We start from the raw sequence: 12,278 nt of genomic DNA on the forward strand, positions 1-12,278 counted from the left end.
GCACAGGGAGGTTAGGTAAGCAGCTGATAGTCGCACAGCTCACAAAAGGCAGAATAGGGCTGTGAACTCAGCGGGCAGTCTGGCTTGAGGGCCTGCACTGCACCAGCCTTATTCCCTCCAGTCCTCAAGTCCTGGAGAGATGAACCTCTGAGGTGTGGCTCTCCTCTACCACTTGAGACTGGGCCACAGACGCTGAATGGGTAAGACAGTAAGACGTAGCCACCTTCTCCTAGGTTCGCAGGTCCCTGGGCCTCAGGCACAAGCAGCCCCTTCCTTGCATGCTCCGGCGCGGTCCCAGTTTCTAACTGGCTGCCAGTGCCCTCCCTCCTCTGGCTCTGGTTCTCCCAGGGGCCCAGCCTGATAGCGTCCTTACATCCAGGAACTCCATGTGGCTTCTGGGGCCTAGGCCTCACCTTGCAGATTCCTGGACTCCAGCAGCCCCATACCAATGGCCCTCCTTAGCTCCTAAACCTCAGGCAAAATGCCCTCCACCAAGGGCAGGCCAGGCCCCAGAAGCCTCCACAGAATCAGAAAATATAGGGCGAGCCCAGCCCCTGCCACTTGCATTGGCTGTGTGACCTGGGGCAGGTTGCTCAGCCCATCTAAGCCTCAATCTGCCCCTCTATGAAATAGGATAAATGGCACCTCTTCACAGGGTGGCCGTGAAGATCAGTTATGTAACCTTTGTGGTGCTCTGAGACAGTGAGCACTAGGTAAACCACAGCTCTGTGACCATCACTGTCACCATCATCACCTGAGTGTGAAGAATCCCACGTGACCAACACTCAGCACCAGGGTCTGGGGCCCACTTAAGAGTCCTGGGGTTTTTGCAAGCCCAGTGCAGAAAGACCTGCTCCACTTCTCTGCCTCAGGCCCAGCAGCCCAGCCTTCTCCTCTCTGCCCACACCAAGCCCCATTCTCAAAGAGCAAGGTATTCCCCAGACCATGTCCTGGGTCAGCACCCTGGGCAGAGGGCAACTCTTACCCACCGGGGCTGTCTGTGAGCTGACGCTGGCCTCTGCTAAGCAGGGACTCCACCAGCTAAGGCACTCATCTGAAACCAATGTCCCCTTTCCCTCTCACCCCTCTCTGGCTGGCTTCTGTCCCAAGAGCAAGGATGCCCTCTCACTAGGTCCCCTGGACCCTCTCTTCACTCCTAGGCTCCCATTCTACCCAGGCTGGCCTCTGCGTCCCTAAGACATGGGAGGCCCACCAACATCCTGCTTCTAGGACTTGCCTGTGAAATCTCTGGAGTTAAAAAGCTCACCCCTCCCCACTCCTTTCCAGTGGGGGCTGCCCAATAAGCCCAGTTGGGGGCCCAGCAGGCTGGCCCCTCTGAGCTGCCCCACCTGGGACATGCTTCATGAAAATCACACACTCAGAGCAGAGGTGGTCCCAGGGGCCATGGAGGGGATGCCCCCCGCAGAACCCCCATGGGCAGCTCCAAGGGAGGCCCTGTCATCTATGAAGGTACCTCACTGCTCCCTGGGGGCGCTGCAGGGCTGATCTCATGGTGGGGGCTGCCCCTGCCCTCAGGCGCCCACCTCCCCATGCAGGCCTGGTGGGGTGGGGCAGAGGCAGATGGGCTCCGGGGTGGCAGCTGGTGGGGGGAATCCCACCTCCTCGGCAGGAAGCAGGTTGCTCAGGCCAGATGGAGCACTGGGGGTCTGTGTGGGGAGTCTGGGCCGTATGCATGCGGACACTTTAAAAAAAACATTTTTAACTTTTTAAAAATAGTTATATACTTATTTTAGTGGTTTAAAAGAAAACCTAACTGGCACATCAGACGGCAAATTCACAGACAGGGCTAAGTAAAAAAGTGAATTGTCAGAAAATCTATTTAAATAAAAACAGTAAGCAAATAACACTGTGGGCAGCATACAGAGGTGGCAAACAAATAAAGTCCTGGGTTACTAAGAGGAACCAGGGTGAAGAGTCCAGTCTGGATGCAGTGGGTTGGTGGGCAGCGGCAAATCTCGCCAGGGGCTAAGCTGCAGTAGCAGGACCCTGAGAGCCCGCCTGGGGCTGCAGCCTGGCCCCGGGCCCTGGAGTTGGGGCTGCCGCTTTCCATGCTGGGGTCCTGCTGGGTCCAATGGGGCACCTGCCCCTCTGCCCAGCTCACTGGTGAAGCATCAGATGAGGCAAGGTGGTTCCAGCCCCCTAAACCAGGTGATGAGGGTTCAGCGACCTTCGGAGCCAGGCCCAGGTGAGTGTGTGGATGCCCCAGGCTCCTAAACAGGCTCCCGGTCCCCAGCTGTTCCTTTGGAACAAGCATGCCTGGGCTCCTCCTGGCATAAGTGAATCAGAGCTTTGGAGGAAAGGGCCCAAAATCCACCTGACAGCTCCCCAGGCGCCTCCGAGGCCAAGAGCGGCTGCCATCCCCAGGGCGTTTCCTGGCTGCTTCCCGACAAAGGCAAGGCCTGGGCTGCAGGCTCCAGATACCCCCGTGGAGCAGCTGACTCTGGGCCAGGGTCACTTGACCCCAGACCGTAGTTCCAGAAGCCCTGGGCCAGCGCAAGAAAACAGTCAGGGGCTCTCAGCCCGAGGACAGCATGCGCTGGGGTCTTTGGTCAGTCTTTCTTTTCCTTGTAATTGGGCCATCTTGTGGCTTTTCTTGAGGCCACAGAATGTTGGGGCCCCTGTGTGTTCTCAGCAGAATGGCGGCTCAGAGTTATGGGGGTCACATGCTGGGCACTGGCTCAGCAGAGGGCTCTGTGAGGAATGTGTCCTTTACCTTCCTCTGCACCAATGCCACCGACAAGACCCAAAGGACAGAGTGGGGTGGGGAAGGGACCTGTCTAGTCGGGTGGAGCTGGGCACCCAGAGCCCCGCCTTGGGGCTGCCCCGGCTCTGAGCACCCCCGGGAATCATGTCACATACGACAAAGTCCTCAAGGTCAGGGGAGAAGAGGGGGCGTCCTCAGGGGCTTCTGGTGGGATATTTCAACAGAGAAGAAAAGGAAGTCTTTCTGCATCTCTTTGAAAGTCTGATAGAGAAACCGGAATGGGCTGCTGTCCGGGAGAAGGTGGGGACCCATCCCCCCTCCCTACCCCAGGCTGCTCACCGATGTTGGAATGCTTCAGAAGGCGGCAGATCCGAGCCTCTCTCTCCAGCTTCTGGTGATCTGGGGGACAGGAAAAACAAGGCATCACCTCCTGCGCCAGCAACTGGTGGCCCACGGATCGTCCATGTCAGGAGAGGCCCACAAGGGTGTGCCTGGGCCTCTGACGAAGAGAGGAGTGGTTGTGACCCCACAGTGAGGAGTTGTGCCCCCGCCAAGGGAACACCCTTCGTGGCACCCCCTGGGCCACTGGTGGCAAGGCTGGGGCAGGGACCAGCCGGCTTGTGTTTGGGATGGGTGGAGAGGCCCATTCGTGTAGTGAGCGCTACTAACTCGGGGCTAAAAGTTTCCCTGGATGATTCTAAGTCAGCGGTGCACTGATTTAGTCCTCCACTTATTTGTCCTAATTCCATACTCTTTGGAGCTTTTGGCTGAAGCCAAATTTGTTCTTCCGAGGCAGGGGAGGGGCTGTCAGAATGGGGCCGGGAGGGGGTGAGGGTGTGCCCCAGAGCCCGGCTAGCAGGAGGAGGAGGGGAAAGCCTCAGAGAGGCCTTGCCTGGGGGATAGGAGTAAACTGGTGGTGAAGCAGGAGGTGGCCCCTCCTGCCCTGGCTGCTCTCCTCCCACCCCACAAGGTGCGGGGCCCAGATCCCCGGACACTGGAGGCATGGAGGTGACTGGTGCCCCTTGGGTGGCCCCTCCACTGGCCCCCAAAGGATGGAGCAACTTATCTGCCAGAAATTTTACATTTCAAATAGAGGCAGGAGGCTTTTAAAAACTGATGGAGATTGTAATAGCAAAACCCAAAACCCCACACTTCCACTGACAGAGGGAGGACTCCATGCGCTGCAGTCACACAGGGTCCCATACCGCAATGCATCAAAGCCCTCCGCCAACCCCCACGTGCGGGTAGCACCCACATCCGAATAGTGTGGAGGGAACGAGCAGCAAAGGAGGACCTACAGTGTGCTCTTATTTACACAAAGGTCGAAACCAGGCAGTCGGTAGGCACAGCCGCACGTGGGGAGCTGCGAGGAAAGGCCAGTGCATTTCAGAGTTCAGGAAGTGACTGGGGAGGGGGCATCAGTGTCTGGAGCCCCCTCTACCTGCCCAGTGCTGAGTCCCACCATGGGAAAGGTGAGCAGGGCCTGGGGGCACATAATTAATACACAAGACAAGACCTCGGGGATGCCTCCTTCGCCAGGAATGCCCAGTAGCACCCAGGAGCAGGGAAAGAATGAGGCTGCAACTTCACAATCATCCTTGGGAAGCATTAAAACCTCTGATCCCCGTGCTTGGCAGAAACTTGTCCACCTGCAGGAAGGGAGGACTGGCTGAGTCATGTCTGGGGTTAATTCCCCTGGAGCAGGTGTGGTGGTGGCAGCCTGGGGGTACAGGATATGCCTGCAAACACGCATATGTCTTGAGTGAGAAAGCCACGCCTACAGACGGGAAGGTCTCTGGGAGCGGCATCCCCTGGTTCCCCCCTCCCAGGACAGGCATTCGTCTCCCTGCCCTGGCCACCTGGCTGCCATCTGCTTCAAGCCCAGCCGCCTGGCATCCCACGAGAGGGATTCAGAGGGATCTGGCAGAGCCTCCAGGTGGCATGGAGGGAGTCAGACCCCATCCCGCTGTTTTGCTGGAAGCCCAGGGCATACCTGCTCCCTCTCCCACCTGCACACCCAACTCAGCAAGCACTGCACGGTCTTCCAGAATACTCCAGTCCCTGCTCCCCCTCCCTCCCCTCTTCCCTCCCACTGAAGTGGGAGCTGAGGTGCCAGGAGCCTCAGGGATTTGTGATGGCGGAACTGGAACCAGCCCAGGTGTCTGTCAGCATCAGAATGGAAAAATCAAACATAGTCACAATAGAATACACATGGTGTGGGCTCCGTTTTCCTATCTGCATGGAGCTCAAAACCCAGCAACACTGGACATACCTGGGGAGCGGAGGGGTCCATGCACAAGGCATCCACTGGCTCCAGTGGAAAGCAGGGCACCAACTCTTGCAACACCCCCGACCCCCATCCCTCTGGGGTGGGAGGAGGGAGGCTCTCAGGGTGCAGGACGGTGAGTTCAGGGGGTTATTGTTTTCTTTCCTAGTATCTTCCTTAAACTGATCGTGAACATTTTTCAGACTTAGAGAAAAACTGCAACAACAGTACAGAGCAATCGTGTACAGCACTTCTGTACAATCTCCCTGCCCCGCCCCTGCTTCCATATAACACACTCGCTTCTTCTGACGCGTGTGTAACACCAGGCAGCACTCAGGTGTGTCTCATAAGGAGAGGGTGTCCCTTCCATAATCTCAGTGCAGGTCCCAGATTCAGTAAATCAAATGCAGATATGACACTCATGTCTCTAAGCTACAATCCACATTCCACCTTTCCAACTTGTCCCAGTAAAGTTGATGGCTAATCTTTCCCCAGGACAGGATCCAAGCCCAGGACCACACATCGCCACGGGACGTGTGGGCCAGAGCCAGGCTGAGGGAAAGGAGGACCTAGGAGGGAGATGCGGTGGAACCAGGGCACGTAGTTTCCTTTTGAAAAATTGCCTGATTAGAGTTAAATCAATAAAATCATAAATCCAAATCAGGAGAAAGATGCAATTATGAACGCATTCTCCTGGGACACAGATAATTTATATGCCTGAAACATCGCCAAGAGCTGAGCCCCAGCCCAAAAATGATACCTATTCCTGAGCATGTGTTTAGGGAGATAATTATTTGTGTGGGGTAAAGAAAGGGCACCTGGCTGTCCAGTCCTGGCACCAGGTGTCCACTCGTGGTGGCCATACAGGTTGCTGACTGGTCCTCTTTCTGTAACACCCACAACAGCACCTCGACCACCTCCTCCCAGCAGCTGCAGTAAGTTAGAGCTCAGAGAGCCGCTTGGAAACCATAAACCATGACACAAGATCTAAGCTGGTAACACGCAAACACACACGTCGTATAGAGTGCTTCAGTCTCGGTGGCAGGATTATGGCTAATGTTGTTTTATTCGTTAACTTCCCCTCCCCCAGTTTTGACAGTGATCATGCATTACTTCCATAATTTAGCAAAGCATTGTTTTTAAAAAAGATTTTGATCCTGTCTCCAGTGACCAAGCTACTGATTCAATATGACAAGGATGTTTCATAGAATCTGCTATGGTAGCATTTGCCCTTAAATTTTAAAAATTCGGGCAAAAAATAAATCTAAGCGGATATAATGTGACTCTGGATAGGACTGAGAAGCCACAAGAAGGAGGGGACACAAGGAAGAGGCGTTCTCTCTCCACCTGGCTCAGACAGCCCCATCTCAGGGCAGGCCAGAATCCAGCTTCCTAACTCTGTAGACATACTATGATTTTCTTTCCACAAAACCAGGGACATTATTCTTGGCTTCCACATTAACACCGTAAACCCCTTGTCATGGACAAGGTTAAGTAAGTTAAATTGAACCCAATCCAGTGCATAAGAAATGTGCCCTGGCCCTAAACAGTACAGCGGAATCTGGAAGAACCTCCAGCTCGGTCTTATTCCCTGCCCCAGACAGTGGAGCAACCATATCTTGCTCATCCCTCCCTGCCAGCCTCATTCTTGGGGGCTCTGGTCCCCAGGGAACCTGCTGAACTCAGGAGACCAGAGCAGTGGCCACTGAGCAGGTCCCGAGGCCAGCAGGCCTGTGGCAAGAACACAGCCGGAAGTCTGCCAGCAGCGGCTCCCTACCTGCCCAGGGCCCCATCAATGCCCCCAGGACCCCCGCAGGGCACCCCTTCCTGAAGGAGGTCCCAAGAGGCCTCATGAGTGGCCAGCCCTGGCTAGGCCCACTACAGTGATGTCCTTGTCAGGGCCAGGCAGTGTCACGGAAGTCACAGAAGAGGTGCCACACCTCTGCAGGTTGTGAATCCAATGACAAAGAAACCCCAAGAACCCACCCCATCCAACAGCCGGTGCCTGGTCAACTCCTCAGAAGGTGCTGAATCCCCTCTCCCCGTCGGCCAATGTCAGGCTCAGGCTCACGGCACCTCTACGCGCGCACTGGCTCCAGGAACTGCAGTTCCCTGTGATGCTGAGTTTTCCTAAAGGAATCTAAGAACAACCTCTGAAATAGACCGTGGGACAGAAGGCAGGGGCTGGGGAGTGAGGACGCAGGCTGAGCCCCTCCCGACCTCCAGGGGACCTCACCCCGTCAAGAGGAGACCCCTCTGCCCTCTTGCCCTCCCTCTTCTTCTCCACCCCAAGACCCCTGGCCGAGGTCTTGGGGTTCCAGGGCAGACAGTCCCTGGGGCACAAAAAGCCAATGACAGCGGTGCCTGTGACCCTTGTTACAGCAGAGTGATGAGCAGAGTGCTCTCAGGCCCTGATTCTGCCTGTGGAGACTCAAGAGGCGATGCTTCAGTGGGGTTTTAGAGTATGAGTAGGAGTTTGCCTACTCATGCTGGAAAAAGACTTGGTTCTCACACCCCCTCTGATGTGAAGCTTGGAGAGGGAACTTATGAGTTCAACCAGCTCCTAAATTCTTGGGCATCTTGCGAATCTGCACCCTAAACGGAGGCAAGGGCGTATGTGTGCGGGCCTGTATTTAAGCCAGAAGGTGACTGGCCCATTCAGTGTGGATGCAATTCTACACATGCGCACACGTGTGTACACATTTACACACCTGCTCCCCAAGGGGGTGGCTAAGAGAGACGCTGGCAAAAGCATTGCTATTTATTTCTTCTACCAGAGAAACATCCCACAGATCAAATACAGCATTCATTTATATCCCCATAAAAGCATTTATCAAAAAACCCCCAAAACAACAACAACAAAAAAACCCCATAAACAATTGTCCTCAAAAAGATCAGGCTAAACCGGAGCCTGCAATTATCCGCCTGCCTGCTTGAATTCTAATGATAGTGCGACATCCTCAGATTCCAGCCCTCGGGGAATGCCGAGCCCTGGGAGCTTTTCTAGGTGATTTGGCTACAATCTCTGCACAGAGCCCTGGCCTGCCGGCCATTCATCCTGCCAAACCTGCACCTGGGTGTCCCCCGAGGTCCGCACAACAGGTAGGGCCAAGTGCTGGGGCACAGGCAGGCTGGGGGCCACTGAAAGACAGGGAAGAGAAGTACCCCCAGCCGAGCCCTGCACAGCCGCGCTGAGCTCATCTTACGGCAGGCTTCTCACCCGCTCCCGCACACATCTCAGGACGCCGAAGACGCCCCGGACTGTGCAGGGCAGGCTGCTGGGCTGGGACCCAAAGCCAAGGCCTCTCGCTGAAGCGCAGGGGCTCTCTGTGATATGCCACTTGGTCTGCATTCCCTGCTGCTCTCTGAGCTGGTGGGTGGTGCCTGCCTGGTGGCTGCAGCCTCTGCTCAATGCAGAATCTGATATTTACAGCCTGCAGATGCTAGCTGTGGGGACAGCAAGGCCGACATCACAGAGGAAGGGGAGACAATGCCACGCCAGTACCAGGAGGGGCTCAAGGGCCCAGGTGACAAGGCTCCCCTCCTCCCTCACCCCACAGCCTTCTCCAAAACACTGAGAGCCCAGCTGGTCTGGGTTACCTGCCTGCAGAGGCCCAAACAAAGCAAACCACTCGTGCTCATGGGGAAAGACAAGGTCGGGTTATGCTTGCCTAGATGTCCAGCCTCTCAGGAGCAGGGACCACAGGTCCTCCACCAGCAGCCATTCCCAGATCCACAGGACCCCCGAAGCCTTGGCGTGGAGCTCTGAGGGACGGGGTAGGGGAGTGGGGGCTCCTCCAAGCTGTTACTGTGCTGGTGGGTTGGCAGCTGGCACCCACCACCATGAGGGTCACAGGGGCAGGGGCCATCTCAAGGTGCCCACAGCCAAGTGCATGAAGAGACAGGACCGGGACATGGGCACAGCCACGTGACCCATCCTGGAGCACCTGCCACATGCCAGGCACCGTCTGTTCTGGGCACATTACAGGCATTAACCTATTTCATTCCAAAAATGCCCTGAAAGACCAGGAGTGGTGGGGGAGAGACTGCAAACCTCTCCTGGTGTGGAGGGAGCTCCTCCCCTCCTGCCACGCCACCCTCATCAGCATGGGAGCTGTAGGGTCCCCTGAGCTAAGAACAAAGAGAAGCCAGCTGAGGGCGATGGAAGAGATGGAGCTGACGGGAAGGACATTCACACCAACCCTGCTGCATCTGCAGGGTGAGGCACAGGGCAAAGATGAGGAAACTGAGGCACAGAGAGGAGCTCAAAGCTGCCAGTGCTGAAAGGGCAAGGCTGGGGGCCTGGTGGGGGCACGGTAGCCTTCAACATCCCAAAGGCGCACTTGTGCATGGCTCCGGGGACCCCTCGTGTCCCAAGTGGACAGCACCCAGAGACCATGGTGCAACCAGTGCCCCCCGCGGGGGAAGGAGGGTCTTAGAGGACATGGTTACATGTTTTGGTAAATCGTTGATGTTCGCTCCCATAATTTCCTCTTTCTTTCTCCAGAGCCAAGAAGGGGTCCGGGATGGAGCTGGCAGAGGCTTCTCTGCCCACCCAGGCCCCCTATGCCATCTTCCACCCTCCCAGCCCCTCCTCCTCCCTGGCAGTGGGTGACTCACAGCAGGGGGTGGGGGGTGGTGAGTGAGAGGAACCAGGGAGAAGGGGAACAGGAGGGCGTGGGTGGGCACCGGGCCCCCCGCCAGCCACCAGGAGAAACAGCAGAGCTGGCACCTCCAGGAGGACACTGCAGGGCACTGGGCGGGGGCGGCGGAGGGGCAGGACGGGGAGGCACAAGGCCCACCTGTGTCAGGAGGGGCTGCCTCTCTCTCGCCCAAGGGCCTCTGGAGTTGTCAGACCCAGAGACCGGGAGGAGGCCCACCGGGTAAGCTCTGTGCTGGCGGGGGGATGCAGCTGGGGCCACCTGGGACCACTGCCACCAGGGTCTGAGGGCTGGGGGGTGGGGATCCCTAGGTGCCATGAGTCCTGCCCACTGCGTGGCCTGGGACGAGGGCCTCATCTGGAAGATGGCTGTAATAACGGTATCTGGCCCCAGGACTGTGCTGGACTGAAAATGGAATCGTGTGTGAAAATCCACACGGGCCTGGCACAGGGTGGGTGCTCAAGAACGTACCCCCCCAATTCCAGCCAGCTCTGCCTCACCCCGAGGGAGGTTGCCAGACCCCCCATGGGCCCATCACTGGGGGCCCCCCACTAGCACCAGCGCTCTCCACCCATTTCCTCATGCCTGGGAGGAGATCCTCAAGGACAATCCCTTCTGCTTGTCCACCACACAGCCCAGCTGTGGAGGGCACTGGGATGGTGCGCATGGCAGAAGGGCTCTGCTCTAGCTGCCCTGGCCTGGAAGCAGTGGCTGGGGAGGGATGGGCCAGAAGCTGTGTACTGTGCCAGCATCTGGTTCCTCAGGGCTGGGGCTACCTGGGGCTCTGCTCCTCCAGGCTAATCCACAGACCAACATCAAGACAGGTGGTCCACCTGTGCGCTGGACTAGGGTGGCAAGGACACCAGACTCAGGGCTCTGACCCAAGCCTGAGGCTGTCTGGCTGAAGGTGCTGTGATGTCAGCGCCATGCTCCAGAACTCAGGCCCTGCACAGGGGCCTGCTATGGGATGTGGCACGCCACCAAGGCCTGGGCCAGGAAACTGGCTGCATCCAAATCCCACTTGGGGGCCTCAGTTTCCTCGCATGAAATGGATTCAGGAGATGCCCTGTCAAGTAGCGCTGTTCCTGTCCAGAGGACACTTCGAGGGCCACAGCAGAGAGGGGCCCCCAAAGCCACCCCCCATCCCCACAGAGCTGGGCACATATCTGTCCAATATTCTGGACCTTGGTGGGGTCAGCAGCCCCTCCCTGCACTGTCAGTACATTGGCAAGACCCATCAGCCCCAGGTGACCTGCACACCTGTCTCAGCTACCTGCACCATCACAGGCATGAGAGAGCTTTCTAGACTTTTTCTTTTCTTTCTTTCTTTTTTTTTTTTTTTTTTTTTTTGATGGAGTCTCTCTCTGTCACCCAGGCTAGAGTACAAGGGCATGATCTTGGTTCACTGCAACCTCCACCTCCCGGGTTCAAGTGATTCTCCCATGTCAGCCTCTCCAGTAGCTGGGATTACAGGTATGCGCCATCACACCTGGCTAATTTTTGTATTTTTAGTAGAGACAGGGTTTCACCATGTCGGCCAGGCTGGTCTTGAACTCCTGACCTCAGTTGATCCGCCCACCTCAGCCTCCCAAAGTTCTGGGATTACAGGCATGAGCCACCATCTGGCCCTCTAGACTCTTAAACAGCTCGCCAACATCCACATCAAACACCAGCCAGGCACATTCTGCACCCTGCCTGGTACCAACACACTTAACTCAAGCGTCCCAATTCACTTCAAGGCTAAACTTGACTGCGCTCGCACACTAGTGACAGAGTACTTGGGAGCCAAGCGCAGCCCTGTGTGGCACTGAGCAGCTCGGCCAGAACCTGATAGGACATCCTGGGCCTTGACACCAGGCCAGTGGGGTCTGGTCTTTAATTCTGTTTGGCCATGTCCTGGCCGGCTCCTACAGACTCCGGTGACAGAAAAGCAGGCATTGGCTGTGGGGTGGGGCAGGCATGGGGCAGGCAGAGGCCAGCTCACATCTCGGGGCCAGCACTTGCCAACCTGGGCTGCCAGCAAGTCCCTTGGTAGCATTGACCTTGGATTTATTTGAGACCAGATTGGGCAGCTGGGTGGGGACGAAGGAGTGGCTTCCAGCAGCCTCTCTCCTCTGACTCTCCTCCCTGGCTGGTAAATGTGAAGTAGAACCAGTCCTGACCCCAAAGTCAGCTTGGGCCATGTGGCAGGGACTGCTCATCCAGTCTCAGGGTGCAGGCCGGTTTAGGGACTGAAAGGAGGCCATGGGCAGATCCCGGCCATTCCTCCTAAAAGGAAAACTGCTCCTTGAGAATGACCCTATGAGTCCTTCAGGGTAGTGACTTCTGTGTGCTGAGGACTGGCTCTGGGCAGGCCTGTGAGCTGCTCATGGCACCCATGAAACAGGGCTGTTGCTGCGTCACCCCAGCTTTCAGATGGGGGCACGGGAGCAAGGAGACTGGGTAGAAGTGGAGCTGGACCCCGTCACAGGAGGCCCCACTTGGAGCGTCGGGAGCAGCCCCCTCTTCATTTTCTTTTCGGCGGGACTTCTCAGAGCCCTTCAGATGCTGCCATAGTGGGCTGGACAAGCCTGCTCTCCCTCTGGAGATCTGGGGTGGGGAATTGGGGGGGCGGGCAGCAAGGACT

General features: G+C 56.9%; 1 protein-coding gene across 12 annotated transcripts in view; it reads right to left on the reverse strand.

The window, feature by feature from the left end:
* Positions 1-12,278, reverse strand: part of CAMK2B (calcium/calmodulin dependent protein kinase II beta) — a 109,829-nt gene that overhangs the window by 43,435 nt on the left and 54,116 nt on the right. For all 12 annotated transcript variants that reach the window (XM_063708524.1, XM_055347757.1, XM_031013357.2 and 9 more), the window contains exon 3: positions 3,065-3,124. Coding sequence is in view for 11 of the 12 variants with exons in the window: in XM_055347757.1 (XP_055203732.1) it covers positions 3,065-3,124 (60 nt within the window). In the remaining variant the exon portion in view is untranslated. The remainder of the gene's footprint in view (positions 1-3,064; positions 3,125-12,278) is intronic.

This window comes from Gorilla gorilla, chromosome 6, assembly GCF_029281585.2.
Source record: "Gorilla gorilla gorilla isolate KB3781 chromosome 6, NHGRI_mGorGor1-v2.1_pri, whole genome shotgun sequence".
Classification (NCBI taxonomy): domain Eukaryota; kingdom Metazoa; phylum Chordata; class Mammalia; order Primates; family Hominidae; genus Gorilla; species Gorilla gorilla.